This window comes from Branchiostoma lanceolatum, chromosome 5, assembly GCF_035083965.1.
Source record: "Branchiostoma lanceolatum isolate klBraLanc5 chromosome 5, klBraLanc5.hap2, whole genome shotgun sequence".
In the NCBI taxonomy this organism is placed as follows: domain Eukaryota; kingdom Metazoa; phylum Chordata; class Leptocardii; order Amphioxiformes; family Branchiostomatidae; genus Branchiostoma; species Branchiostoma lanceolatum.
The window spans coordinates 10,818,725-10,844,780 of NC_089726.1; the positions used below are offsets into that span (position 1 = coordinate 10,818,725).

Here is a 26,056-nt window from a genome sequence, read left to right on the forward strand (position 1 = left end):
AAAGTAGAAATGAAATCAATAGGTATTGAAAATACAACGAAGCGAAGTTTGATAGTAGACGACAAAACAGCCTCTACCTTGTAGTACAATCTGCGCCACTGATGCCTTATAGGATAATCAGGTCTATCATCTTGACCTTTTGACCCATGACGTAATTGTTCGGTGTCTGGAGCTGAGAGCTGAGCCGCTGCGCTTCACCGAGGTTTTTATACCGCTGTATTTTATCGTACTGAGCCTAGAATGGCGTAGAATTATACCAGTCTGTTGGCAGGGATTGTAAACGGGACATTTGTCGCCAAAAGTGGAGAATGGATCGCTGTACACTTTGCAGTAATCGAGGTGTAAGGAGTCGATTTATTTCACCTTGCCCCCCTCCCCCACATCTTGGCCCCTGATTATCTTCGTCATGACGTTGTTTGCTTTATAGATAAGCGCCGTGCCGTCATCTTGCATCGGCATTGCTGTCCTGTCATCTCCCAAACATCGAAAGACATGATGACCATGCCATGTTTATAATCATCCCTCCAGGTACCATGGATAATTTGACTTGAACGACAACAGTTCAAAGGGGCCCCGCCCCCCAAAACTAGGGCGTGTGTCAAAAGTCTGTCCGGTCCATAATGCCGGAAAGAAACTGTCTGAACTGACCCTGAGTTAGCATGATGGCGACCAGTGACTCCGGAGACATACGAGAGGGCTTCCTGTGCCCCATCTGCATGAAAGACTTACAGACAGTGCAGCAGTTACAGAACCATTTTGAGGAAGCACACAACACAGAGGCAGATAAACAAGTGTTCCAGCATCTGAAGGGCCTGTTTGGCAGGGCCAAGAGTAAGCTGTTACGGCACGGGAGGGATCAGGATGGGGTCCGGGTGGACCGCGGGATGGTGTCCAGCCGGTCGGACAGTAGCGAACCGGTGGCCGCACTCAGCACGGCGTATTATGTTGGCGGCGTGGACCCGACAATGTGGGAGCCACAAGACTTCGGTAAGGCTTGGAACGTGTCATGTGTCCACATGTTTTTGGTAAGAAGCATGAAGGTAATTCATGTGTGTACAGAAGGCGGGGCAGGGATGCAGTGACAGTTATTCATTGTATTACATACATAAACAAACTCATGCATGAAAACTATCATTAATTGTCATAAAATGGCCATTCTCATTTGAACGGTCATTACTTTAACAAGCCAGTAATCCTGCTTATTCAGCATTGTCCTTTATATGTTTCTTAACATTCATCCAAGTCCCACTCAATGTTTAGATTATGAATATGACTCGCACCAGATTATCACAGATGCACACAGATACAGTAATTAGAAGCTTGTGGAATTGCATCTGTGCATTTGGTGACACTCCTCTTGATGACACTGTTATGCTGTGATGACTGTGACAAGACATCTGTGCTTCCACCTTCCCCTCCCATCTGATCACCTCAGCTGAAGAATGGTTGCTCTCTCTTGCCTGATAACCCTTATCTATATTCACATCCTGCTCTTCTCTTGGCTGCACTGCAGAGCCATCTACCTTTTAGTATGTGTACTACAGAAAGTACATCTCAGACAGGTTTCACAGTAACAAAGAAAGTGATATGGTTGTATATCCTTGCAATAACGTAGATATGAAAGAAGTCTAGAAAATGTGTCAAACATATGTGATGGAAAGGAAATACAAATTTGTGACTGAGAATATATATAGCCTTCAGCACTTTGCAGTTGAATAGGTTATTTGAGCCTGGTGAGTCAATGACTTAATTGTGAGGATCATTGAACACAAGACTTTTGACCACCATGCGCTACCTGCACGTAGGAAACATGTATGAAGATGGATGTAGACAAATGCTTGGTCTCAAATCCATGCTGAACAGCCTGACTACATCGTCTGTCACATGTTCTATACCCAAATGCTCCCTGTCCTAGATGCCCTAGAGATATTATGATTTTATATCCATGCTTTCATAATTTGCTGGCTTACCCAGCTCTCATACATACCGGTAGTCATACATTTGTTCAGTCAATGATATTGCCTGTAACAGGATACAGTGATTGAAAATATGTAAGGTCATAACATAACTATAAGGGAAACTCCCTATCCATTTTGAAAGCTTGGAGAAAATAATAAAAGTTTCTAGAGCCCAGTGGCCCTTAATTTTCTAGAAATCACCCAGTATCTATGTATGTATATTCTGTATATTTGTTGAAGTGGCTCCATGGCACTGTCTTGCAATGTCACCCAGGGCATGTTTGTCATTCTGTTGTGAAGCTTCTTCTGTTTGATGATAATGGTTATAACACTTCTTCTATCATTTCATAATCCAGTTCTAGTTGCTGTCATACAATTGACATTGAAAGAAACAGAGAGCAACCAAGAGAAGCATACATGAAGTCACACCAAGTGAATTTGTTTGAATGACAATAAAAATCAAGACATTGCAGATCCTGTAACACAATTTAACTGACTTCTAACATTTTATTAGTTTAACACTCAATATTATAAGTACTTTCATGGTACAATAAACTTCAAGCGTAGGAAAAACAACAACTTACACATGGATTGTATAAAGCTCTTATTTCTAAAGCACCTTTTGTGGTAAGCCTGAAATCCCTGTCACTGTCAGTAAATCCTATGAATACCGGTATTCAGTGTCTCACAATGTATTATGAAAGGGGCAAAGTTTTAGCAGTTCTCCTCCCCCTCCAATTGGTCAAAGTTAAATGTGGTCCACTGTCCCTGTCTATGATTGATACAGAAACAAGTTTAAGTTATCCATCAGAAGATGGCATGATACATTTCCCACCCTTCATTGTGTAATGGATTTGTGTGAGAATCACTTTTGTTCTCCAAATGAGCAGCAGAATGGACCAGAATCAGTGTCATTACAACCACTTACCCCTGAAAGGGTGTACAAATTGGCAATCATGGTGACAATCATGTCCTGATTTGTATTTCCATACCAGTACACGTCTGTCCCACCTGCTAGGACTTTGGGAAGGTCTGTCCCACGGGACTTACTTTGACTCTGTCCTGCACTGCAGGCGACCAAGAGTTTGTACCTGCACCATTGGACCTTAACTACTGGTTTTCAGAGAAAAGTGGATTAAAAGGCAAATATCTTTTAAGATTATTAATTACAAATTTTAATCACATAAGCAGCTATGAAGTGTTTGATATATGCCAGTTCTGTACTTTCAAAATACCAAATATTAAGACCGACAGTTTTTCACTAGTGCAGCCATAGCTACTTATTACCGCCATGAAATGTAGGTTATATTTTCAGCTGCATTTCTGTGTCTGGTTCAAAAGTGTGGTTCTCAAAATAAAGCGTGGGTGTTCTGAAACAGGAGACCATTTAGGCTTATAAGGTCCCGTCCAAAGATTCATCTTGCTTGGATATTCCATAAGGTTTGGGGATGCTTGTAACTGTCAGAGAACATCATATCTTATACCATAACTTAGATCCTATATCACCTTGTGTTTCAGTGATGTTTGCAAGTTGTACCAAGGTCCTCTTTCTCTCCTTAACAACAGTACATAATCATTATTATTCACTTTGTCAAGGAAGAACATTTAAAATTTGAACACCTAGACTTGTGACTGACTTTTTTTGTCCAGAACACGCAGAGGTTACATTTCGGAATATTTATCCTTGAACTGTAATTTAGGATGTAAAAACTTTTTATCCATAATTCTGATGGGGCCACTCAGCTAGCCAATATGCATGATGTATGTAATGCATACCATTATCACATCACTTTGTATGGTTTAGTACAGGTGCAGCAGTAATGTGGACAAATGAATAGGACCTTGCACTTTGTTGATCCTTCATTCTCCCTGCTTTCCATCACTGTGGAGATGCCTGCCATTAAAAACTCGTCAGTTTGGAGGTCTCATTTCCATTTACCATAATGACAGGAAGCACTTGTGTTTCATGTAATTGATAGATGTCATTTGGGTAACCCACTAGAGAATTTGGCCAGGGATATAAGGGGTTGGCTGGAGAGGTGCTGTAGTCAGTGGGCCCTGGTTGCCGTCCAGGACAGGCAGGCTGCTGGTCTGCAGCATAGCAGTATCCATGTGGAAGGGGCGGTGCAGTAGACAGGGAAGACTGACCACCATGAAGCCTGTAGGGTTCTCCAGCTTATGGCCTCCTGACAGTGTACGGAAGGTTTCAGATAAGTCAGTTGTCTTGTTTCTTCTTGCCATTCAGCCTTGCTGTAAGGATTTCTGATCATAGCGATCATCAGAAAAGATTGTTGCTGAATTCTACTCTCCAATCATAAGTTAGGCTACAGCTTGTTTTTGATATCTCTTTAGGTGTTTTTGTCAAGCTTTCTATTTTGTCATGTCTTTCTTTTCAAAAGAAAACGTGACAAAATAGAAAGCCAGACAAAAGCACCTAAAAAGATGTATAAACCAGCTGGAGCCTAGTCTCTGCTTAGACTTAGAGAGTACCAACAATTCTGCTTTACGTTACTAGTAGACTGATCTTGGTCAGGCTTTCGTTTTGAAGGAAATTCTGGTAGGATTGCAAGTGCTCCATTATTATGGTCAGCCAAGGAGGTTAGCAACAGGTGACATGTTGTAAGGCTTTAATCCAACAGCTAGACAGAAGTGGTTGAAATTGTGCCACGATAGTCAATGTTTCACCAAGGAAAAGTGGATAATTCTCTAGTACGCAATGTATTACTTGGAAGGTACGATGTCATCTTCTAGCTGCTGTATGACAGTCCTGCTCTTTTCAGTGGTTAGGGTTTTATGATTGCACCCTCGGCCGTGTATGGAGAGTGACTTGTGAACTGTGTGCGCCTGCTGGCTTGTCACTTCCAATACATGCTGTGGGCCTACCATACCGTCCATGTAGAGAGAGTGACAGGTTGTCGGGCCTCAGACTTGTCTTCCAGTTATTTAGCTTGGGTAGGATCTGCTTGTAGCTAATTACTGAATTGAAGGTGATGATTTAGGGGAATATTCAACTGTTTTCTATTGTGTGTGTGCCCATGAACGTGTACACCTGGTAAATACAACTCATACAAGTCATAGGTCTGTTTGCATGTACATTATTTCATAACCATTGCCTATGTGTGTCTCTAACATGTGGGCTGATAGATAATATAGATCCCATGCTTAGATTTCTCATGAAAGTGGCTTTATACAAAAGTATTTTCTATTTAACATCAACATCTAAAGGTGTAAATCAAACACAACTGACAGGAAAAGCTACTTCTGCATGAAAACAGTAACAAATGTACCAGTTCAAAGCAGTGCTCATACATAAAACTGTCTTCCAAAAAGCTGTTTTTTCCTACCTGATCTGTGAGCTTAAGCCAGGCTCTGGACCTGTCCTGAGGACTGGTTGGTTCTCTCTGTGCTTCCTCTCCTGCTGCTGAGTGGGTGGGACTCTCTGCCTGTCAACGTCTCTGTACAGTGAACATGAGGCATGTGTAGAGATTGTGTGACGGGTAGTGAGCCCCCAACCCTCCTCCTCATCTCATCTGCTGCTTCTACTCACCTCACTACTGGTAACATTGCAGAACAGGCTCCTAGATACCTCAGTACTGGCTGGGGTTCTTGTTATAATCTTAACAATGACCGCTTTTGCTCTGAGCTGGTAATAACATTTTAAAACGTTCTACAGAAACTCATCTGCTTATATATGTAATGTCTCAAGATAGAGTTTTGCACATACGTTATGCTATTACTTGTCAATGTATACGTAGTCAGTGTAAAAACTTTAACAGAATTGAATGGTGTTGTACATGTATATTTGTGTGCAGCCATGTAATACTGAGTACAGACAGTTGTTTTGCAATTTTGATAATTCAAAATATGCTAGATAGTAAGATAACTGCGGAAGTTTTTCACTAAAGCTAAAGAAGGAAGGTCACTGCATGCAGAAGGTTTTACTCAATGCATGGTCATGGGAAAATTGATAGTCACAATCACATGTTGTACAAATGGAGGAAGTTACAAAATGTCACCTTTAATTTATAACTTGAGGGCTGTTACCAGTAGCTTACAACAATATACAATGTAAATCTCATTACATGAAGAGCTTAAAGACGGACAATTTGTACATGTCTTTCTCTTTTGAAGGTACCAGTCGCAGCCATATGGATAGCTTCAAGAAGATCCGCGATGCAAGAATCGACTTCTATGTCATCGAGATGAATAAACTGCTAATCAGACTTGAGAAGGTGGGAAACTGTCTTTTTTAATATAACTCACCATCACAAAATTTTATCAGAAGCCGGCACATGTGATGAATGATGTATATGCCAGGCTTGTACATTGCAGTTAGAACCCGTTACATACATTGTATGCCTGAAAGGTTATGACAGCAAATTATTGGGAGCAGCTATCAACTTCAAGATAATGTATGTTGAGACTTTCCTCAGGAAATTTCTGTCATGACTGAACCGTAATTGAAACAAATAATTACATGTTGAAACTAAGGGACAAACCAATTACATGAGAATGAATTGCCACTTAATTTGCTTTGGAAAAAATGTAGTTTTCTCACTAATGAATTGCTTTTCTTTCCCCCTACAGTTGATAGCATTTGATAGGATGAATCCAGATCCTGTCAAGAAAAAAGGTATGAAAGTGACTTAATACCAATTGGAACAAACAATTGATCCTTTTGTCATCTTCTAATTAAGTGCTAATGATGTTATCAGACTACCAGTAATAGCCTGCTCTGTCATCCATTATGTTATGCTGATGGTTTTCTGGTGGTAAAACCCATAGGAGTTATGAAAAAAATTGAAGAAATTGGTCGATCTGCAAGGGACATGGGAACATGAATTTTCTACAGTGACAATGGTGATGTCACATTGGATGTGGGTGTATCATTGCTACGAATTATATACCTTCTCTGTGTTTGAGAAATCTGTTAGAGTATGAAGAAAACAACAAACTCACTGAGTCTCACACTACTGTTGTGTTCACCTTGGATTGAGTTTAGCTATGAACATAAATAACTGTTTGTACATCTCCACATTTTGGATTGTGAATGCCAAAGACAGCTCTCTGTTTTTGTTAACCATTTTAAAATCTAGTTGGCAGCTATGTTCTGTAATGTTTCTCCTAGTAAAGAACATAAACCTAGTGTTGCTTAGTCACCGAGCATAACAAGAGTTGCCCTTCCACCCCCAACCCCAGAGTTTGAGATCGGTCTTGTCCCCTGGGCGCCGGACGATGCGGTGCCGTTCTGCCCCACCTGTGGGGAGAAGTTTAACCTGTCCCGCCGGCGGCACCACTGTCGGCTGTGTGGGAGCATCATGTGCAACAAGTGCTCCGAGTTCCTCACACCTGACTTCACTGGTAAGACATTTTTGTCTCCATTCTTTATTTTCATGTATAACTAGCTAAAGACTTCACTAGTAACAGTCTAAACCATTTCTCACTATCTTATTTCTATCTTATTGTTTCTGCTATCATACAAATTACGATGCTATTATAGCTCTTAAGTATGGTCCCACTTCTGATTTTCAAATGCGAATTGTGACTGGTTGTTCCATGCAATATAACCAGCTGCTGCCGAGCCACTTGCCTGCAAAGCTGCTGTGATATTCTGAAAGGTATTACTGGCTATGTAGATACAGATCAACTGTGATTAATGTCAATAAACTCTACTTTTCCACTGATGTTTTCCCCCAAAGGAAAGCTGGTAAACAAGGCTGGTAACTCACCAGTTCAGTACATCAGGGGGGTGGAGAAGGGCCATCAGCGCCGGGGCAGCGCGGGACTCACTTGCCAATTCTGCTATATGTTCCACCTTCAGATTATCTGTCATTTAAGTCAAATTTCCACTGATGTTTTTCCCCAAAGGAAAGCTGGTGAACAAGGCCGGGAACCCACCAGTTCAGAACATCCGTGGGGAGGAGAAGGGCCATCGGCGGCAGGGCAGCGCGGGAACACGCGCCATGGAGAGCCTGCGCTTGCTGGTGGGGGAGGTGGTCGGGGAGGAGCCTCGGGAAGATGGCATCAGGACGTGTCAGGACTGCATGGCTGTCATGAGGCGGAGGGAGAGGCAGATTCAGGAGAAAACCACAAAACCCATCATCGTGCAACTGTACGAGGTAGGTGTGGTTTGTTCCAGGCACAAATGCTGCTGGGATAGGTGTTTGACTCTGCCATTAGTTTGTATTACTGGTAGTTTTTGTCAGTTACAGAGTTGTGCAGTCATTACAATGAAGAATCAATGATTGTTGCTTGCTAAATTGTGCAGAATAGAGACTCTAAGACAAAGGACGGGTAAGACACTAGTACTGGTAATTCTATAGTTAACTGTTGAAAAGGAAGTGTATCTTTAAAAACTCTTTTGTTCTCTGGCAGAAACTCCGTATGCTGATGGACAAGGTGGAGACCATGTGTCCTGAGTACATCAAAATGGCCGAATCTCTCAAGTAAGTTGGGTCAGGCTGATGTCTTTTTGATTTGTGTTCTTTGCATATTATACACTTTGCATATTGTACACTTTGCATATTGTACACTTTTAAAGTAATGCGGTGAGATTTAGCTGAAGAAAATAGTTTTCTGTGAATATTTATAGCTCCTTCACAGAAAACTACATGTATGAATTGTTTCTTTAGCTAAACCTCACCGCATTAGTTTTAAAGTGTACTGAAGCATTGGCAGTGGATTGATGTCTTTATTGATCTGGCCAACTGTCTGCCTTCTTGCCTTAGTGCTGGTGAGACCAGTTACAACCTAGAACATGCCAACAATGTCCGCAGTCAGCTGATGAGATGTTACGAGGCCATTGACACCATCGGGTACGTATTCTGTAGTGGAGGCAGAAGTTTCGCCAGACTAGAAATCTGATTTGTTGGTTCTCAGATTTAAAAACGTAATGCTGGACTGGAAAATCAGGATGAGTCCAAGGAAAAATTCTGTTCCTTGGTACACACAGTATCAGGAAATGAATGTAGTCAAGTTTTCCTCCCAGCCCCTTGTTTTCATCTTGACCCCTTGTTTGATAAAATTTTTCCTTGAACCTTTGTATATTCATGAGAAGCTCATGTTGGCCTGCAGGCCTCATTTCATTTATGTCATGAGGAAGGGAGTCAGATGAAATATAACAAAAATAACTTAAACGATTACTGGTAATGGTAAACTGTCTAGATCTTTAGATCTTCTTAAGGTTTCTTACTGAAGTCACATCATATGGCAACACATTCACCTCTTGCGTGTACGTCTGTAGGAAGAAGATTGCCACTATGGGGGCGAGTGGCACCGACCAACAGCTGAGTCCCCAGGCCATCCGTCTTCAGCAGGGCATCCGTAAACACTGCACCCTGTTCATCCAAGACAATGTCTTCGGTCTCCCCTCCCTCCCCAGCGAGGACCAGCTCCGCAAGCTCCAGGAGCAGCGGCGGTTGGAGATCGAACAGCGACTGGCGTTAGAGCGCCAGGCTGCGTTAGAAGCCGAGGAGAGACGGAGATCCGAGGAGCAGAGAAAACGGTCTTCCCCAGAGAAGGACAGAAAAGGTGCGGCGGCGGCGGCGGCGGCTGTAGATACAACAAACCGAGATCGGACAGAAAGTATAGGGAAGGGTTGGACCCCCGCGGTAGATTCCAGTAGTGTAGCCACCACAGAGACGGACCCCATGTTGCAGCAGATGGACATCATCAGAAGTTTTGTAGAACAGGCCAGAGCTGCGGGGCGTCTAGACGAGGTGGAAATGTTAGAGGCTAACCTGAGAGAGCTCCAGCAGGAGTACTGGAGACAACACAGGCGGCAGGCCTATCAGGAGTAGGATAGGGCACAGTCATGCAAACATGGTTTATCATCACCCACCTGAGTTGTGTGAGGGAGTCAGACTGGACAATTTTGTTGACTACAGTAATGTTGTATTGGTTGTATCCCAAAATTATGGTGCTCTGCACAGTTTCTTTTTACCAGACTGGGTTTCATTATAACCTACTTTTAAGTTCCTTGTAAAGTTGCAAAATACAAAAGTACAGAAAGCCATAGTACATAGAAGTAAATAGACCTTCAGGGAATGCTTCTGTGTTACTGAGTTATATGACAGAACCTTTTTTTATATACTTTGCATTTAATGCATGTGCAGTTTTAGTATGTTTTTCTTCAACTTTTGCTCAATTTCTAACATCTATGTAAGCTTAATAACTGTACCTGCTTACCAATAATTCTGAAACTCATAACTTGAAATACTCATGTAACAAAGGCTGAGATGCTCTGCAGATGAAATATTTTCAAAGAGAGGCGGAGTTTGTTTTTACCAAGATCAGTTTGCAGACCTTGCAGTGCTTTGAATAATGATTGCAGAGGCTAATAGGTGCATGCTGGTACATGTAACCAAAACTGCATGGTGGTAGGAAGAGATGCGTGATGGTAGGAAGAGATGCATGATGGTAGGAAGAGATGCATGACGGTAGGAAGAGATGCATGATGGTAGGAAGAGATGCATGATGGTAGATTAGATGCATGAGGCAATGTTAAAGCACAGAATTGTATGGGATGAGAAGTGCATGCTCCATCTGTAAGGTGATAGAAACTGCATGTTGGATACTGGAATTGTTTGAATAGAAGCAAAGGTGCATGCTGGAGTTATGAATTGTAGGAAGAAGTGCATGTTGGGTAGTCTGTTTTGGAAGTTACATGCTGAGATGGTAGGACAAGTGCATGCTGGGATCATGACTAGTCTGTAGGGATATTGCATGATGGAAAATTCTATGATAAGCTGCATGAATCTATTTTAGTCAAAGAAGAATGTCCAGAATCACTGCATGACTTTGCATGTTGTATAGGAATGCATGAATTGATATGCATGACTTTAGCAAGTTCAAATTTAGAATTTATGCACTGCATGGTGGAGTGGAGCTGCAGTCTGAGAAATCACTAGCCTGAGTACCAGCCTCCGTAGAGACCGCTAGCAAGCGAATTTTTTTGAGCCAGCGGTCACTACGGAGGCTGGTATAGCAAGCAAATTTTTTTGAGCCAGCGGTCACTACGGAGGCTGGTACTCAGGCTAAGAAATCACTGCACTTCTACTAAAAATGACAATCAAAGTGTCTTGTAATGATAGTAGGTACTAAGTAATGGTCGAATGCATCTTCTGTTGATCATTACTGTTTTTCTAGAATCCAATTGCTTGTATCACAAGAGTGCAGATGATAGCATCTACATGTTGTGCCTATCCACATCAGAGCATCTCTTGCTTGGAGAAACTGAGAATTTCAAGTCATGAAATGAGAATGATTGATCATGATATTTTACAACTACTGTGTTTGCTTGTATGAAACTTTGATACATACTGCTTTACCTTGGTGAATAAGCCGAAATTTAACAAACAAGTAAGCTGGATCAAAAACGTAACAAGGAGAAATGAAAAATGTATGATTTATTGTAAATGTCTAACGTAATGATTAAATAATTTCGTAGCTTATAATATATGACTGAGCAAATGCCATACACTTAATAAATCACTTTCAAAAGTTTTTGATCATAACATTACATACATCTGTTGCCGACATACAGTAATCAGAAATATGAACGACTTTGAGTACTCAATTCTGTAGCAAGATAGTCGTAAGGAACATGTATCATTCCAGTAACGTGTGTTGCAGTAGTGATCATTTGATAATACCTGTTTTTATGCTAACTGGTCCCTGGCTGAAGGGCTTGCTTTTATCTAGAGGATACTTCAGTACATTTCATTAAACGTGCCAGGCAGCCTTATAGGCAAGAGAGTTGTCAGAGAAAATATCTCTGATGTAACGTTACACGTAATCTTCATGTGGAAAAACTTATTAAACTACTAGTAATTTAGACATAGTGTGTTTTTAGTTTTCTATGTGAAAATATTTCTACTACAAAGGTTCAGAAGTTAATTTTAGGAAAAGAGGTTCCTTCATCAAGAAGATTAAGGTGCAGTACACTAGCTGTCGTGCAGTTAGTTGCTCAGCATCTTCAACATAACAGGTCAAAAATCATAAAAAAATTGATTCATCCTTTCCTGTTTCAAGTTCTGCAACTAAACCCTGCAGTTCCAAGGAAGCTGCTAGAAGGCGCTAACTTATGCCACATACTTATGCCACATCTTCAAGAGCTATCAACCACAGAGAAATTGAAACCGATAGCTTGTCCAGAACACGAGAAAATCCAGAAATTTTGCTGCAGTACCGAAGAAAGTCGCCAGGGGATCTTTAATATATTTTCTTCGATTAGTCAAGACCTGACCACATAGCAAATTTCAATGACAATATATTCATAGCTACTTAACTACAATCCCTACAAACGCTACCGAAAACAACCTTCATGCCGAACTCTTATTTACAGCATATCATTATAAGATTCCCAACCTTTCTAAATCTACCTGTTGTGAAACTGAAAGGTGTTATATTCTCGTATCCGTCTCTCTAGCTTCTTGCCAGCATCACAAACACATACAGTTTTTATCTTAAGAGAAAGTTTTAAACAGTAGGCTTACTGACACCTGCAGGTGCCAGGCAGATGACACAATAATTGTCCTCATCATTTGTCCACTGGGCATCTACTGCAAAGCCGCTCCTCTCCGCTAGGCTGTGCAGCTGCTTCATGTTCCACTTGCAGCTGGTGTTCGGCCCCTCGTTGAAATGGATTCTTTCGTCGTCTCGAAAGTCTATGTCGATGCCAAGCTTTTCTGGACCAAAGAAAACATTGGGTTCAAGAAAATGTGAAAACAGTCAAATCTGCAGAACCAGTCTCCTGTGTGGCATTACGAACATAACATTCGAACAGTGCATAAAACATTGTTCGCATTTGCGACAAGCGATCATACAATCATAAGCTTTGTCTCGGGCTTATCATAGCGACCTGTGGATAGATACCAATATGGCGGTACTTGTACAACCTAGTCATATGCGTTAACTCCGTAGATGGGCTTTGCAAATGGCCTGTCCGGTTAGATGTGATGGGGAAGCTGTATATTTTTGACTGTCCAATTTAGTATCCTTTATCATTAATCCATACACAACATAAGCCATGCGGGCGAGCCATGGCCTGGATGCCAGACCTCCGATCTCTATAATATCTATCTCAGGGGGGGCTGTTGTAGAATTTCCTTGGGGGCATGTTGGTCCTGGAGCCGAGGAGCTGGTCTCTGCAGACCCTGGAAACAGTTTGGCAACAGGCTAGGCGAGCCATTGACGAGGTAAAGACACTCACCAAAGTGCACCCGTTGTTTGCCGGAACTGCTGAGGGACAGTTGAACATAGCTCGGTGTGTCCCCATCTGCGGGGTTCTCCACAAAGTCGAAGTTGAGCGCAAACATCTCATGGTTCATGTCTCCGCCAAAGTCCTGGACATGAGATAGGTGTGGCGGGAGAAGTGAAGAAAAAAGACAGATGACCAAAATTACAAGGTATAGCTCTACATCTCCCCGTTTTGAAGGCTAGACTGTTTTAAAAATGAATAACCACTTACATATACCCTCCTTCGTACGTAGACTTCTACTTTTTGGGTTGTTGTAGTGAGCCCTGTTTTTCAAGGGCTAGGTTCTCTAATGCTGTGGAGTTTCTAGGCACGCGGAAACTATCTTTCCCGGCATTAGAAAACCTGGCCCATGTTGAGGATCTCGTATCAGCGCTCATCCAAAAAATAAACGCCGGCGTTCCTAGAAGTTTGCGAAGGAGGCTAAACCACCGACGACTATACCGTCAACGTGTCAGCTGCCGTATTTGTGACGTACCTTATTCAAACATAAATGTACATATAATGCTATCATAAGCTTATTTGGATAAATTACAGCATGATCGATGTTACCTTGTTTAGATCTATATCGGCATACCTGGCATCTCATATATACAGATAGATATCAAGATGTCTCTAACCTTATTAAGACGAGAGATCAGGTTGTCTCGCCATATTGGTATCCACTGGTCACCGTAAGCTTGAGATAAAGCCTCTCGGTCTGTGTTCATGTCCACCCCAAGTACGAACCTGTCCTGATCTAATCAACAGTGGGAACAGGTTTAGAATTCTATATTCATCTTACTGACAGGGGAGAGACTGGGAATGCATGAAGTCCCCCGACTTCATGAAACATCGGGATTTGATTCCGAGAAAAGTTGACATGGATGGAGACGTTATCGTTAGCCTGGGTACCATCCTCCATAGTTATCACTAGCTCTCCCTTTTTGCGTGAGAGCCGCGGTCACCACAGAGAATGGTACCCAGGCTATGAAGGTGTCCATCGCGAAGTCATTTAAGTTCAGTTCAAAACCTGTACATGTATTCAAAATGTGCTTCTGTGTTGACTGTGTCTTTCCTTCTAAGGAGCAAACAGTGATTTGTATCAGATCACCTTTCGTTAGAGAAACTGTCAGTGAAGTGTAAATTCAATACAGACATAGGCGCATGAGAAAAGGGTTTCGAGGGTCGAGCGTTGAGTTTGCATCCACTAGTATGATATTGTGAATGATGACGCGTTAACGAAGTTTATCGTAGTTACAGATTAAAAAGGGACACTGCAACGTCGGAAAATCTAATCATGATTCTTTTTATCATCTAAACTACTACATGACTAGTAGGTACCCGTTCTTGAGACGACTGTATACGTACCTCTCTGTAAAACTACACATTGCTCAGATATTCATACCGTCTATAGTCTACATACCAGTTAGCTGTGCCCGGATCTCCTGAAGCATCTTCAGCTGCTCGTGGATGGAGACGTTACCGAGGCTGCTGCCCAGGAACAGCAGTAACTTGGTACCACTTCTAGCGGCAGAGTGTCGCACACCGTCCATGTACAACCCACCGAAGGGCTCCACGGTTAGACCGGGGTAGTCTCTCTCCAGCTGCCGACCGCAGGTCTCAATAAATTCTGTTTCAGAGGAAGGACAGGTTAGATACTTTGATAGAAATGCGTGATTGTGAAAACTTTTCTCAGATGACGTGCAATGGTGGTGTTTTTTTTAATACTGTGCTGTTCCAATACGTTATGCAGTAGATGTAGAAAGGCCCACTGCTCCGCGGGACAGGGAGGTTGAGAAACGTATATTTTGCCTAAAGGACGTAAGAAGCGGTGTGTTTTTTTATGCGCCTATCTGTCCTTACGACCAGGTCGATACTCTCCAAGCAGAGTATCTGGGTCATTAAATTTGCACCAAAAACACAGCGCTTCTTACGCCCTTATAGCCGAGTTATAATTGATATTGCAACAGATTACTAATGATGTAAACTCAAAGCTGACCATCGAAACGCTTTCGTCACCTATTTGCCACGAACTACCGTGGTATTGAGGTGTGCGCTGTTAAACATTGTGTCCAATTATCCGAGTGCTACCTGTGATCCCTCTATACTGTTACGTTCGCCATTAGCTAGATGCTTATGGTAAATAATGCTGGGCGTCCGGTGTTCGTAAGATACTGGAAGAATGCGGTTTTGCCTACGTTTGGAGCCATCAAGTATCTCTAGGAACACTGACATGTCACCTATCATCAACTCCATTAGCCAACGTTTAAAAGATATTTACACTCAAACATTCGTAGCCAAAATCCACAATGGTAATAGAGGTAAATCTTGTAGCAACAAATTACGAACATACCGACTGTTTAAAATGTATGAATGAAAAATTCTCATACTTCGGATATTCAAACGCAACCAATGCATTTATATTTTTGTTGGGTCTGAACAACCCTTTTATGCGAAACATGATCTGTTCATACATATACACATGTACACAGAAGCGAGAAGAAGTTGACTCTATTGGATTAGCTTAGTTTATCACTTTTGTCTACTATGTATGTTTAAGCTATGTATTGTATATATCTAACTGCATATGTCACATACATACTAGTTAGGTCACATGTTAGACGACCCGTACCTAGCTAAGCCCCTCGGGGCACGAATGTACCATTAAGGTCTTTCATTCATCCACTAACCTACTCAATGCCATAAATAGAATCCACACCGGACCAAAGAAATAGTCTGATACCTTTTGCTGTGTCCACCGGCACAAACGTGACGTTTCCGTGCCGCTTCCGCATAGCCTCTATGATCAGTCGGGTTTTGGAGGAAGCAGCACTGCCGAGATCAACAAGAACGGCTGGGGGCGTGACTTTTCTGGCGATGTCGTCTGCGTGGGTCTGAAGTATGCTGTACTCGTGCTTCCAGAGTTTATAACTCTTGGATGTTTGTATCACCCTGCAGAAATGAACAGAGCAATGAAAACAAAGACGAACTAGAATGGCAACATTTTCGGGAAAATGCAGTATATTCCCCTCCCATTACCATGAAGTCTCTGCATAAATTATGCAAAGGAGGTCGGCATTAGCATAATTTATAAACAGGTGTGTTCACCTCTCCTAAAGGTACCTGCATCTGAAATATGACAATCGTAGCCTTTACGGTGAGGGATATGCATAAATTATGCAAACGAGGCCCTCATTAGCATAATTTATGGCCAGGTTTTATGACCCTTCCTAATGGTACCTACATCTCAAATATGACATCCGTAGCTTTCATGGTAAGGATGGTAAGGGAAATACAAGTTTATGCCTAAATTATGCAAATGAGGTCCACATTAGCATAATTTATGGCCAGGTGTAGTCGCCTTTTCTAAAGGTACCTACAACTCAAATATGACATCCATAGCTTTTACGGTAAGGAAAAGTCAAGTTTATGGAGACATTATGCAAATGAGGTCCTCATTAGCATAATTTATGGCCAGGTTTCCTGACCTTTCCTAAAGGTACCTACATCTCATATATGACATCCGTAGCTTTTACGGTAAGGAATATACAAGTTTATGCATTAATTATGCAAATGAGGTCCGCATTAGCATAATTTTTGGCCAGGTGTGTTCACCTTTCCTAAAGGTACCTACATCTCAAATATGACATCTGCAGCTTTTACGGTAAGGGAAATACAAGTTTATGCATAAATTATGCAAATTAGGTCCTCATTAGCATAATTTATGTCCAGGTGCATTCACCTTTCCTAAAGGTACCTACATCTTAAAGATGACATCCGCAGCTTTTACGGTAAGGGAAATATAAGTTTATGCATAAATTATGCAAATGAGGTCCTCATTAGCATAATTCATGGCCAGGTGTGTTCACCTTTCCTGAAGGTACCTACATCTCAAATATGACATCTGCAGCTTTTACGGTAACGGAAGTACACGTTTCTGCATAAATTATGCAAATGAGGTCCTCATTACCATAATTTATGTCCAGGTGCATTCACCTTTCCTAAAGGTACCTACATTTCAAAGATGACATCCACAGCTTTAATGGTAAGGGAAATACAAGTTTATGCATAGATTATGCAAATAAGGTACTCATTAGCATAATTTATTGTCAGGTGTATTCACCTTTCCTACAGGTACCTACATCTCAAATATAACATCCGTACATTGTAACATAAGGTACATATAACTTTCTGCAATACCATTAGTAGAGCTACCACCGCGCATCTACTTGGTTTTTGGCAGAAGAAGAAAGAAGAAGAAGAAGAAGAAGAAGAAGAAGAAGAAGAAGAAGAAGAAGAAGAAGAAGAAGAAGAAGAAGAAGAAGAAGAAGAAGAACAGGCAAGCAAAAACAATATATCCCCCTTCCCACTGGAAGGGGAATATAAAATGTTACTCACTCCTCACACAGCTCTGACGCCCGTGTATCGTACATGTACCATAGCGGCACGTATCTGCGTTCAGGGGAAGTCAAGCTCGTCACAACTGGCATCAGCTCGGCGGGTACGTGGTACGGGCTGGTCACGTCGTCACTACCGGTTGTAGCTGGGGTTTCGCTGGCTCGGGAACCCATGATTCGTCGAAAGGCGATAGGCCACCGAGTTTGTGTGTAAGTCAGGTGCTTTGTTTCAACACTAAAGTCACTAAACAGTGAACTGTGTACTCGGTCCGCTGAAGGAGGATTCCCCGGACAATCATATGACACCAAGTATACTGTTTTAAGGCTTTGTTGGAAAGGCACCCATACTCGTAGTCCGCGCAAAGGACAGCGCCGTTACTTCCGTGTTCTGGTCACAGCTTGCACAAAGGCAGGCGGGAGTAGTTAGTTCGAAGTACAAGGTCACAGACCACAGTATGTTGCCTACGGGGATTTACATGGTTAAGGACCCCAAACTTCGACGCTTTAGAATTTATAGTAGGGTGGACAAGCAAGGTACAAGATTTTTATATGTTTAACTTCAGGGTACAATTTACAGAATATGTGAAAATGGGCTTAATTTTGAAGGCTCGTTCTCTTTTAACAGCCTCTTTTATTTGACGCCCAGCGGAGGTCATCATACTGCAGCCGACTCACGGCAGTCAGCGGTAACAATATTTAGGCGTGAATTCAAGCCGACCGAACAAACATCGTAGTCCAACTCGTACAGTCTCAAAACTGACGTATTCCTCTACCGTTCACCACAGTTTCTGCCCCGATGACGTGCACAGAAGAATACCTACGGCTTTTTCAAGAACTGTAACTTTATACCCGAGCTGTGGTCGTGAATAAATATTGTGTTCTGCGATTACAAGGAGCTAACTTCGACGTGTCGATAAATAAGTACTTTAAAAAAGCTGGCCTTTTGTCCGGGTTTGTGTGTGTTTAAGGTTTTCTCCAGTTATTGAAGCAAAACCTACCAAAGAAAGTCGCTCAAGGGCTGTCGAGTCTTTTAGATGTCGTTTTGTACAAGGCCTGTACGTTTTTACAGAGAAAGGCAGATTGAACGAGAAAGCAGTTCTGAAGTATCGGGGTTTACTGTCGCTTCAATATTACAGTATATATGACGGTCATTCCTACTTGTAACGTGTGAATAAACAAAGCAAAGAAACATATCAGTCCTAGTTAGGCTTACTCTCAGTCAGCGAAGCAGGATCGAGTTCATTCAAAACCGGGCGTGTCGGACAATACTCTTTTCAGCGTACACTTCATACCCTGAGACCAGCCGAAGAGATCACCTTTGCCTGAACTTTGCCGGGGAACCTCTTCGGTCACCAGACTTCCGTCATTGGCCACCACAAACTCGAGGGGCTGTCACCGAGCGCACCACGCGCTCCAGCAATTAAATAGACTATGCCAGGCCCAGGACTGAACGTTACAGACGAGGCAGTATACCGTACATGTTGTTATCCTGTTAAACAGTAGGACAAAAAAAATGTCCACGGCCACATGAAATAAGGTGTATGAGAACGGTTTCTTCAACGTGAATATGTATTTGCTCTGTTACGTAATAACAATTTGCTAAATTACCTGTGTTATTTTCATGTCTATTTCAATTCTTATATATACTTAAGACCTTAAAACTGTTTTAATGCATAGGTGCTTTGTTTGTTTGACATAATATATAACGCACTACTAACGTTACATGGGCTGAAGTTCTGTAATTCAGCCCATGGCTGCTAGCCTCCTCTTTTAACAATAAAAAGTTTGATTGATTGATTGATTGATTGATTGGTTGGTTAATTGATCGACCGATTAATCTATTGATTGATTGATTGATTGATTGATATCATCAACAAATTAACGGTCGTTCAAAGCGAAGTTAAAGGCAAGACACAATCTGTTTGGCAAAAGAACGACTCTATTACCCGTAACATAATAGTAGTTAACTATTTCTTATTTACTACAGTCATCAACTCATCTGGCGGGTATTCTTCCAAAAGCCTGTTTGTCCAGAATCATAGTGTCACCTGTTATCGGTTCAATAACATGCGATAAGATCCACGTGTCTTATGCAATGCTCTGTTCAACTGCCAGCTAGCATGTAGTTTTTTTTATCACCGAGCGTTTTTATCAGTTTATCATATCACATGTGTACGGAAACGTCCCGAGTAAACTTATCTCTTTCCGGAGGTGACAAACAGAGGGGATTGAAGCGAACCTGTATGAGCTTTGCGTTTATCTTCAGAGTGAATCTTTGTGCACTAATTACCCATATGTAGACTAAGTAAAGGATAAATAAAGATAATCATCCCAGTACGTCCTGGCTATGCATTGTAAGGACCTCATAGCTTGGTGTAGGCATCCAAAAGGAATACAACTGTTTGTTACAATGTTCTCCTTTTTTGTAGCCAAGACTGCTTTCTCCGCATCGGTTGACTTTGCGGCCAGTGTTAGGACATGATACATATACAGGTCAAATGATTGCTTTCGAGTTAGGATATTGAGCGATCATGCTCAGAAAAAAGGCCATGGAAACAAAGTTCTTCAAAGACGCACAAAATGGATGGTTGAATCGTTCGCAAAATGTTGGTAGCCGGCTCCACCTATCCGCACCCTAACATGGAACGTTTGAGTCTTTTCAAGAACTGTTGCAGATATGTGTATGCGACATAAGCGGATATTACTGTTTGCACTAGACTGCAGATAAAGGTAGTATCACAGGACGTAGATAAAGGCAAACGTTTGCTGTTTCAATAACCACCAGGTGCAGATTCTCACGGGGTCGTGTGGCGTGACGCCAGGGTGTTTGGCCCAGAACCCAGCGGCCCCGGGTTCGAATCCCCTGTCGCCACTGATGTTGTGCGACTTTCCTCTCTCCACTCAGGTGTAAAAATGGGTATATTGTTCTTTGTTAGCGGCACTGTTAAGATAAGTTATGAAAAACTTGAGTGCAGTACCACATCGTACTTGTCTGTCCAAAAGCGAATTAAAAAAAAGAGTCTCACGCACCGGTCAACTGTGCTCCATGACAATATTTTGTGTAAAACAGTCCATTTTCATCGCAAATTTAGTAGTACATGTAGAATTATTAAATTTATACCAATATCTCCGTCGCACAATTATTGGAACTTGATGTTGTTTTCACGGGGCTCGGGCTTTAATAAGAAATTATGTATACCCCGTCGTCCATCTGCATTGTAAGCTTTAACAAGCAAATGAGTAACTTATAAATATGGTCTATGCAAAATAGGCAGGAGCATTGCATAATCATTAAACTATAAGTAGCCCGTACCGTTCTCTTCCCTTCTGTTCTCTGCGGATCCCGTAACGATGAAGTTCCCCGTCCCAGCCCTGTTGCTCCTCTTGTGCGGCCTGCCCCACGCCCTGGGCACGTCTTGCAAACTTCTCCGGCCCACCAACACGGACGGGACGGAGGTAGGCCTCATTATCGTCCCTGGTGCCTACATCAAAGGCACGGCCTACCAGCCGCTGGCGCAGACTATCCAGGAGCTCTCCCCGCACAAGTGAGTAGCTATAGGGTCTCTGTCACAGACGCCGCACGGCAGGTGTACGACAGCAAATCGAGGACACTCGGGACAATATATAACATCTACTAACATAATTCCACCAGGGTACCTAATTTCGCCACCCTTAAAAGATGCGGCCAAATAAATTTCTAACCCAACGAATATCGTATGATATACTCCTGTATATCCAAATTATGCATAACTTGGCTTTTTTTTCCGATGGCGTCATTAGCAATAGAATTGAAATGCCATTAGAAAAAAAGCCAGACTCGCAAAGCCTGCTTAGGAGGCTAGTTTTGTTATAGCCTCGCTGAAAATCGTGCGACATGAAATCGTACGCCAATTGCAAGTGCGACTGTTCACACGTGTGCGTATATTCTAGTCCGTATGAGTTGCGTATTGACATATATTTGGTTTAGGCAAAATTCGCAGCCTAAAAAGTAATCTTTCGATAACCAGGCTGCACAACGCTAAGAAAAAGCAACTTCTTCCCCGCAAATTTTACCTAAACCAAAATATGTAAATATGCAACTCATACGTACGGACTTAACTATACGCACACATGTTAAAGGGACCTAAGAAACGGTACTTGGAGATATTCAGTGACGAAAATTAGCACAAAATTGTGATGACAGGAGGTTCGTGCTTACGTTGAATAACCGTTTGCAATGCAGGTATAGCACATGTGTAAACATGCCGCACATGTAGGGAAAATGACAGGCGGAATACATAACAAGGAGTAAGTTAGCATATGGTTTGAAACTAACGAAACCATATCCTCCTCCTCCTCACTCCGTAGGCTGTGGGTCGGGTTGACGGACGGGTACGTGACAGATCTGCCCAACCCACTGGAACTGTCGTCCGCCATCCAGGAGTGTAAGCAGGCCATCGTGCAGGGTGGGATGAAGACAGACGTTTTCTTCATCGGCGCTCATTCTCTCGGAGGTACAATCGTATGCTATGATTAATCAGATTTTCTATAAGGGCAGGGTGTGGCAAGGGCGTTATTTAAGTACAGGCGACCTAGAATTGAGGGTTTATTGCATCACTGAGATTGTATATCGTGTCAGGTGAACTGCCCAGTCTCGTTGGACGTACGTGTTGTGTGCAATAAGATATATCGTTTGGTTTTGAAGTAGAAAAAACAGAACATGTACAGTTAGATGCCGAAAGAAAGTCGACCGGTGTTGCGAAAATGAAATAAGGGACAAAGAATTTGAGGTATCAATTGAATGCATATTGATGCTTTTGAATCAGCAATACTACGGTAACAGCATTCTTCCTGTGGTCTCATCAGTAGAGTTCTTACGTGTGCATGTAATTTTGCGCGGTTTAATTTATTGATATATCTCCACAATAGGTACCTTCCTGCAGATGTACCTGTCTGACAACCCCCGCCAGGCGAAGGGCATGCTGCTGTGGGGGTCCTACCTGACCAACTCCTACCCCATGGCTACCTTCCCCGTGCCCGTCCTCACTCTGAACGGGGACCTGGACGGTCTGGTCAGACTGGGCTACTCCTGGAAAAAGTACAGGTCAGCTACTCTAAGACACGGTCCCATACATTTTCACTCACCCATCTCTGTATATCTGAGGAGGGGACAAGTTGGTGTGATAGTTAGCACGTTCGCCTAACACATCATAGGCCCGATTGCTTGTCATCCAAAGAGCGCGTATTAGCTTGGAGAGGGATGCCATGGGATCCGCCAGGATATTCTTGATGCTTGGTCCTTGATACACCACATGGGAAAGTCAAGAAGAAAATCGGTTGCCAGATCTTCTGTGGTGCCCCAGCGGTCAGATATAGATGATATGAGTATTTCTGTACAAACTGTTTTGAAACAATGTTCTGAAATTGACTGTTTGCTTCTCTGTTCCTCTCCCAGGGAGTTCGTCGCGCTGGACGCCAACTTTTCCAGTCCCGCTGTGTACCAGAAACCGGTAGTTGTTGTACCTGGAATGAACCACGGACACGTGAGTCATGATGACAGTCATCCTGTGTCCGTTTCCATCGCTATTGACAAGAATGATGCATCCAGTAGTGCAAAAATACTTACTACATGTACGGGATAACCGTTTCATCTATCACTAAGGACAATTGCAATAGTGCAAAAAACATTTACTTAGACGGTAGCGTAAAACACTGATCATCGACAGGGTGACACTGACAATAGCGCTCGTCTTTTTGTTTTATAAAAGATTTCAAATGTATGACAACTCAGATATAGCAAAAACACGTTTTACACCTATTGTCTTCGTGAACATTTAAAATCTTAAGCCACGCTAGACCAGGGGGAAAGTTATACATGTACGTCCTTGCCTTCAGATCGCGTCGGGAGCCATGCCGTCTAACGTCCTGAACATGGACCTGCCTGCGGAGGTGTCCATGGAGCAGGCGCACAAGCTGATAGCGAACTCCTCCGTCAACTTCATGGTCGCCAACAGTCCTAACAACACTGCAGCCAGGCAGACAGAGGCAGTTAAACAACTGCGGACTCAGATGTGAGCGATCCCTTAACGTTTTAGTATACGATGCAAAATTCGTCTTCTGACAGCTATCTATAGTTTGTCTTCAATCGCTGATTGTAAGACAGCATCACGAGCTCGTAAAAGCACCCTTATTTTGACTTCACCGGTAACTTTCTCCCTGCTGTCTAACCCCGTAACCAATAGAGAAACGGGTAGACCAGCGGCTACTTTAGTGTGCTAAAGGTTTAAGAGCATTAGGCTCCAAGAAACTTTAAACGTGAAATGAGACGGCACGGTAGTTGTAGTGCTGTGAAAAGCAGCCATTGACGTCACTTGTACTCTCGTTGTGGTCCAGGAATGTCACAGGGAGAATTCTGGCTCCTTTCGACATCGTCTCTGCTCTTGACTTTGACGGCAAGACATCCCCCTGGGTCACCACCGCACAGCAGAGCATCATCGGAGCCCCATCCGCGCTGCAGAGCAAGCTCACGGTCAAGACTAAAGTCGTGGACAACATCTTGGAGCTGGGCGACAACAAACCCCATGTGGAGAAGGACGGCGACATGGTGACAGTCCAGACCTACACCAAGTTCGACTATCCGCTTAACCCCATCGACAACTCGGAGCCGTACGTCTCCACAAACATGCTGTCTACTAAGATGAAAAGGCAGTCAGCTGTTACCAAGGAGCTGGGACCGGGAGCCTACAACAGTCCAATCACGTGTAAGGACTTGAACCAGGTGTGTATGTCATTGATCATGTCATGAGTTCTTTTGACAGCGGCATACAAAGTACTCTCCAAGCAGAAGTTGGTGGGGGAAGATCGTGACCTTCTTACTATCATATTCCCCGTTTTCTTTCCGGTGAGGCCACTGAAAAGGAAACGGGGTATATGATAGTAAGGTCACAAGCTTCCCCACCAACCTCTGCTTGGAGACTACATACAAAGGGTCTTAAGTCAGTTAAATTAGTATCACAAATCTTCCAGCTATCTTCTTTCAAATAATGGCAGAACACAAAGTATTTATTGCCAACACTATCACGGATGCGCCTTTCTTTATCAAGGGTCATGGCCGCACATTTTCTGTCGCATCATACTACAGATGTCCCTTTGTTTTCAGATGGCTTTCCAAATCGCTTCAACCGCCGCGTCCACCACTGCCATGGGCAGGTATCAGCAGAAAGGTCACCAGCTGACCTTTGCGGACGACGAGATGAAGACTACGGGGTCTGGGTGGCTGACGGGAGGTCTCACGTTCCAGGACCAGGGGGATGGAACAGTTAAGGTGGGTGTTACTCTGTCTATAGTGCTCCAGTAACTTTGCCAGGGTGGTAAGTCATTTAAAAAGTAAAGTTTTTTCTTCTCATAATCGCAATGTTTTCACCAAAAGCAAGCAGAGCTCATCTTCCCCTGACGAAGTCAGCTGACATGTTGCCAAATTGTCCACGAAGTGAGAAATTTGTGGTAATAATTGTGAAAAATAACGTTGTTTTTAAAAAGAATGACGGATTTCCATGATATTCTGCATTTACTTTCTAGTGTTTCCAAGAGACTTAGCATTTCTTAACAATGCATTGAATAACAAACTACATCTTCCAGAATCAATGCACCAGAAAGCTAGAGCTATAACAGTATTGTACTGATGCCCTACAGGTGACGAGTCCTGCCCTGGTGACCAGTCTGGACGCGTGGTTCGGGTTTGACGGGATGCACTACTGTAAGCTGCTGTCCCCGTTCCGCGCCCTGGAGTACATCTACACCGACAGCCTGCGTCATGTATCATAATGCTATGCTCACATCCAAACCCAATCATTTGTAATCGTTACTGTCAGAAAAATCGTGAAACCTATATATAGCCCTATGGACGATTCAAGACCTGAGAAGGAGAAAAGTTTTTTTCATTGACACATTGCCCCTGTTTATTAAGGTAGCAGGACATAAAGTAAGAAGAAATAATGACCCTTTTTTAGCTTCTGGTGTAAAGCAAGAAAATTTGACCACATAATACATTGCTGCCGACCAAGCCTGCTGGGCCAAAGTAACTGACTCATGTGTCATCGGACATGGGATCCCCTCAGTCGTAGTGACACTACACCACCCCATTTTGCTGAATATCAATAATAGGTGCAGTGCATTTAGCCTGGAATCCATCCTATTTAGCTTCCGACCGCTACCCTAGCTCCGCTGCGCCACCCAAGCTCCGCTGCCGACCAAATATTTGGCCGACAGCGGAGCTTGGGTAGCGGACGGAAGCTAAATAGGCTGGACTCCAGTGCATTACAGTAACAGGAGAAATATGTTCTGTTCTTGCAAAGTTAAATCAGACCTTTTTATGGTTGTTAAAAGATTAAGTCGTACTTCATCTGTAGTAATCTCAAACATTGTGAAATTATATTTCTGTTCAATGCTATATGGTTTCGGAGTCTCATTTAGGTCTCATATGT

At 42.7% G+C, this 26,056-nt stretch overlaps 3 protein-coding genes and 1 long non-coding RNA gene across 7 annotated transcripts; 3 read left to right on the plus strand and 1 right to left on the minus strand.

The window, feature by feature from the left end:
* Window positions 1-136: 136 nt before the first annotated feature.
* On the plus strand, window positions 137-11,793 carry LOC136435044 (rabenosyn-5-like). Of its 2 annotated transcripts, none has more exons than XM_066428221.1 (9): window positions 137-341; window positions 529-987; window positions 6,090-6,190; window positions 6,546-6,591; window positions 7,158-7,319; window positions 7,827-8,077; window positions 8,334-8,404; window positions 8,687-8,773; window positions 9,202-11,793. In XM_066428221.1, the coding sequence occupies exons 2-9, from the start codon at window positions 660-662 to the stop codon at window positions 9,755-9,757; spliced, it is 1,602 nt and encodes a 533-aa protein (XP_066284318.1). In that variant the 5' UTR covers window positions 137-341; window positions 529-659; the 3' UTR covers window positions 9,758-11,793. The 2 variants fall into 2 exon arrangements, with proteins under 2 accessions (XP_066284318.1, XP_066284319.1); XM_066428222.1 differs by having other exon boundaries at window positions 148-202.
* Window positions 11,351-18,012, minus strand: LOC136435046 (histidine N-alpha-methyltransferase-like). Of its 2 annotated transcripts, XM_066428225.1 has the most exons (6): window positions 17,596-18,012; window positions 15,941-16,149; window positions 14,621-14,827; window positions 13,836-13,954; window positions 13,171-13,303; window positions 11,351-12,646 (listed from the first exon to the last, which is right to left on the minus strand). In XM_066428225.1, exons 1-6 carry the CDS (start codon window positions 17,766-17,768, stop codon window positions 12,438-12,440), a joined length of 1,050 nt encoding a protein of 349 aa, XP_066284322.1. In that variant the 5' UTR covers window positions 17,769-18,012; the 3' UTR covers window positions 11,351-12,437. The 2 variants fall into 2 exon arrangements, with proteins under 2 accessions (XP_066284322.1, XP_066284323.1); XM_066428226.1 differs by lacking the exon at window positions 14,621-14,827.
* LOC136435047 (uncharacterized) lies at window positions 17,698-19,388 on the plus strand. Of its 2 annotated transcripts, none has more exons than XR_010755804.1 (2): window positions 17,698-17,804; window positions 18,873-19,388. It is a non-coding gene; the product is annotated as an uncharacterized lncRNA (long non-coding RNA). The 2 variants fall into 2 exon arrangements; XR_010755803.1 differs by lacking the exon at window positions 17,698-17,804 and adding an exon at window positions 18,086-18,128.
* Window positions 19,389-20,881: 1,493 nt separating this feature from the next.
* LOC136435045 (uncharacterized) lies at window positions 20,882-26,022 on the plus strand. The gene is made up of 8 exons (XM_066428224.1): window positions 20,882-21,139; window positions 21,942-22,087; window positions 22,503-22,677; window positions 23,029-23,116; window positions 23,469-23,644; window positions 23,967-24,351; window positions 24,733-24,897; window positions 25,266-26,022. Exons 1-8 carry the CDS (start codon window positions 20,946-20,948, stop codon window positions 25,395-25,397), a joined length of 1,461 nt encoding a protein of 486 aa, XP_066284321.1. The 5' UTR covers window positions 20,882-20,945; the 3' UTR covers window positions 25,398-26,022.
* Window positions 26,023-26,056: the final 34 nt, after the last annotated feature.

Coding starts and splice junctions, on each gene's coding strand:
- LOC136435044 (XM_066428221.1), top strand. CDS start 660: ATGATGGCGACCAGTGACTCCGGAGACATACGAGAGGGCTTCCTGTGC. Junction 988..6,089: donor GTGGGAGCCACAAGACTTCG/GTAAGGCTTGGA, acceptor TCTCTTTTGAAG/GTACCAGTCGCAGCCATATG. Junction 8,774..9,201: donor GAGGCCATTGACACCATCGG/GTACGTATTCTG, acceptor GTACGTCTGTAG/GAAGAAGATTGCCACTATGG.
- LOC136435045 (XM_066428224.1), top strand. CDS start 20,946: ATGAAGTTCCCCGTCCCAGCCCTGTTGCTCCTCTTGTGCGGCCTGCCC. Junction 22,678..23,028: donor TACTCCTGGAAAAAGTACAG/GTCAGCTACTCT, acceptor TTCCTCTCCCAG/GGAGTTCGTCGCGCTGGACG. Junction 24,898..25,265: donor AGGGGGATGGAACAGTTAAG/GTGGGTGTTACT, acceptor GATGCCCTACAG/GTGACGAGTCCTGCCCTGGT.
- LOC136435046 (XM_066428225.1), bottom strand. CDS start 17,768: ATGGGTTCCCGAGCCAGCGAAACCCCAGCTACAACCGGTAGTGACGAC. Junction 13,955..14,620: donor GATCCGGGCACAGCTAACTG/GTATGTAGACTA, acceptor ACTGTTGATTAG/ATCAGGACAGGTTCGTACTT. Junction 13,304..13,835: donor TGATCTCTCGTCTTAATAAG/GTTAGAGACATC, acceptor TCTCATGTCCAG/GACTTTGGCGGAGACATGAA.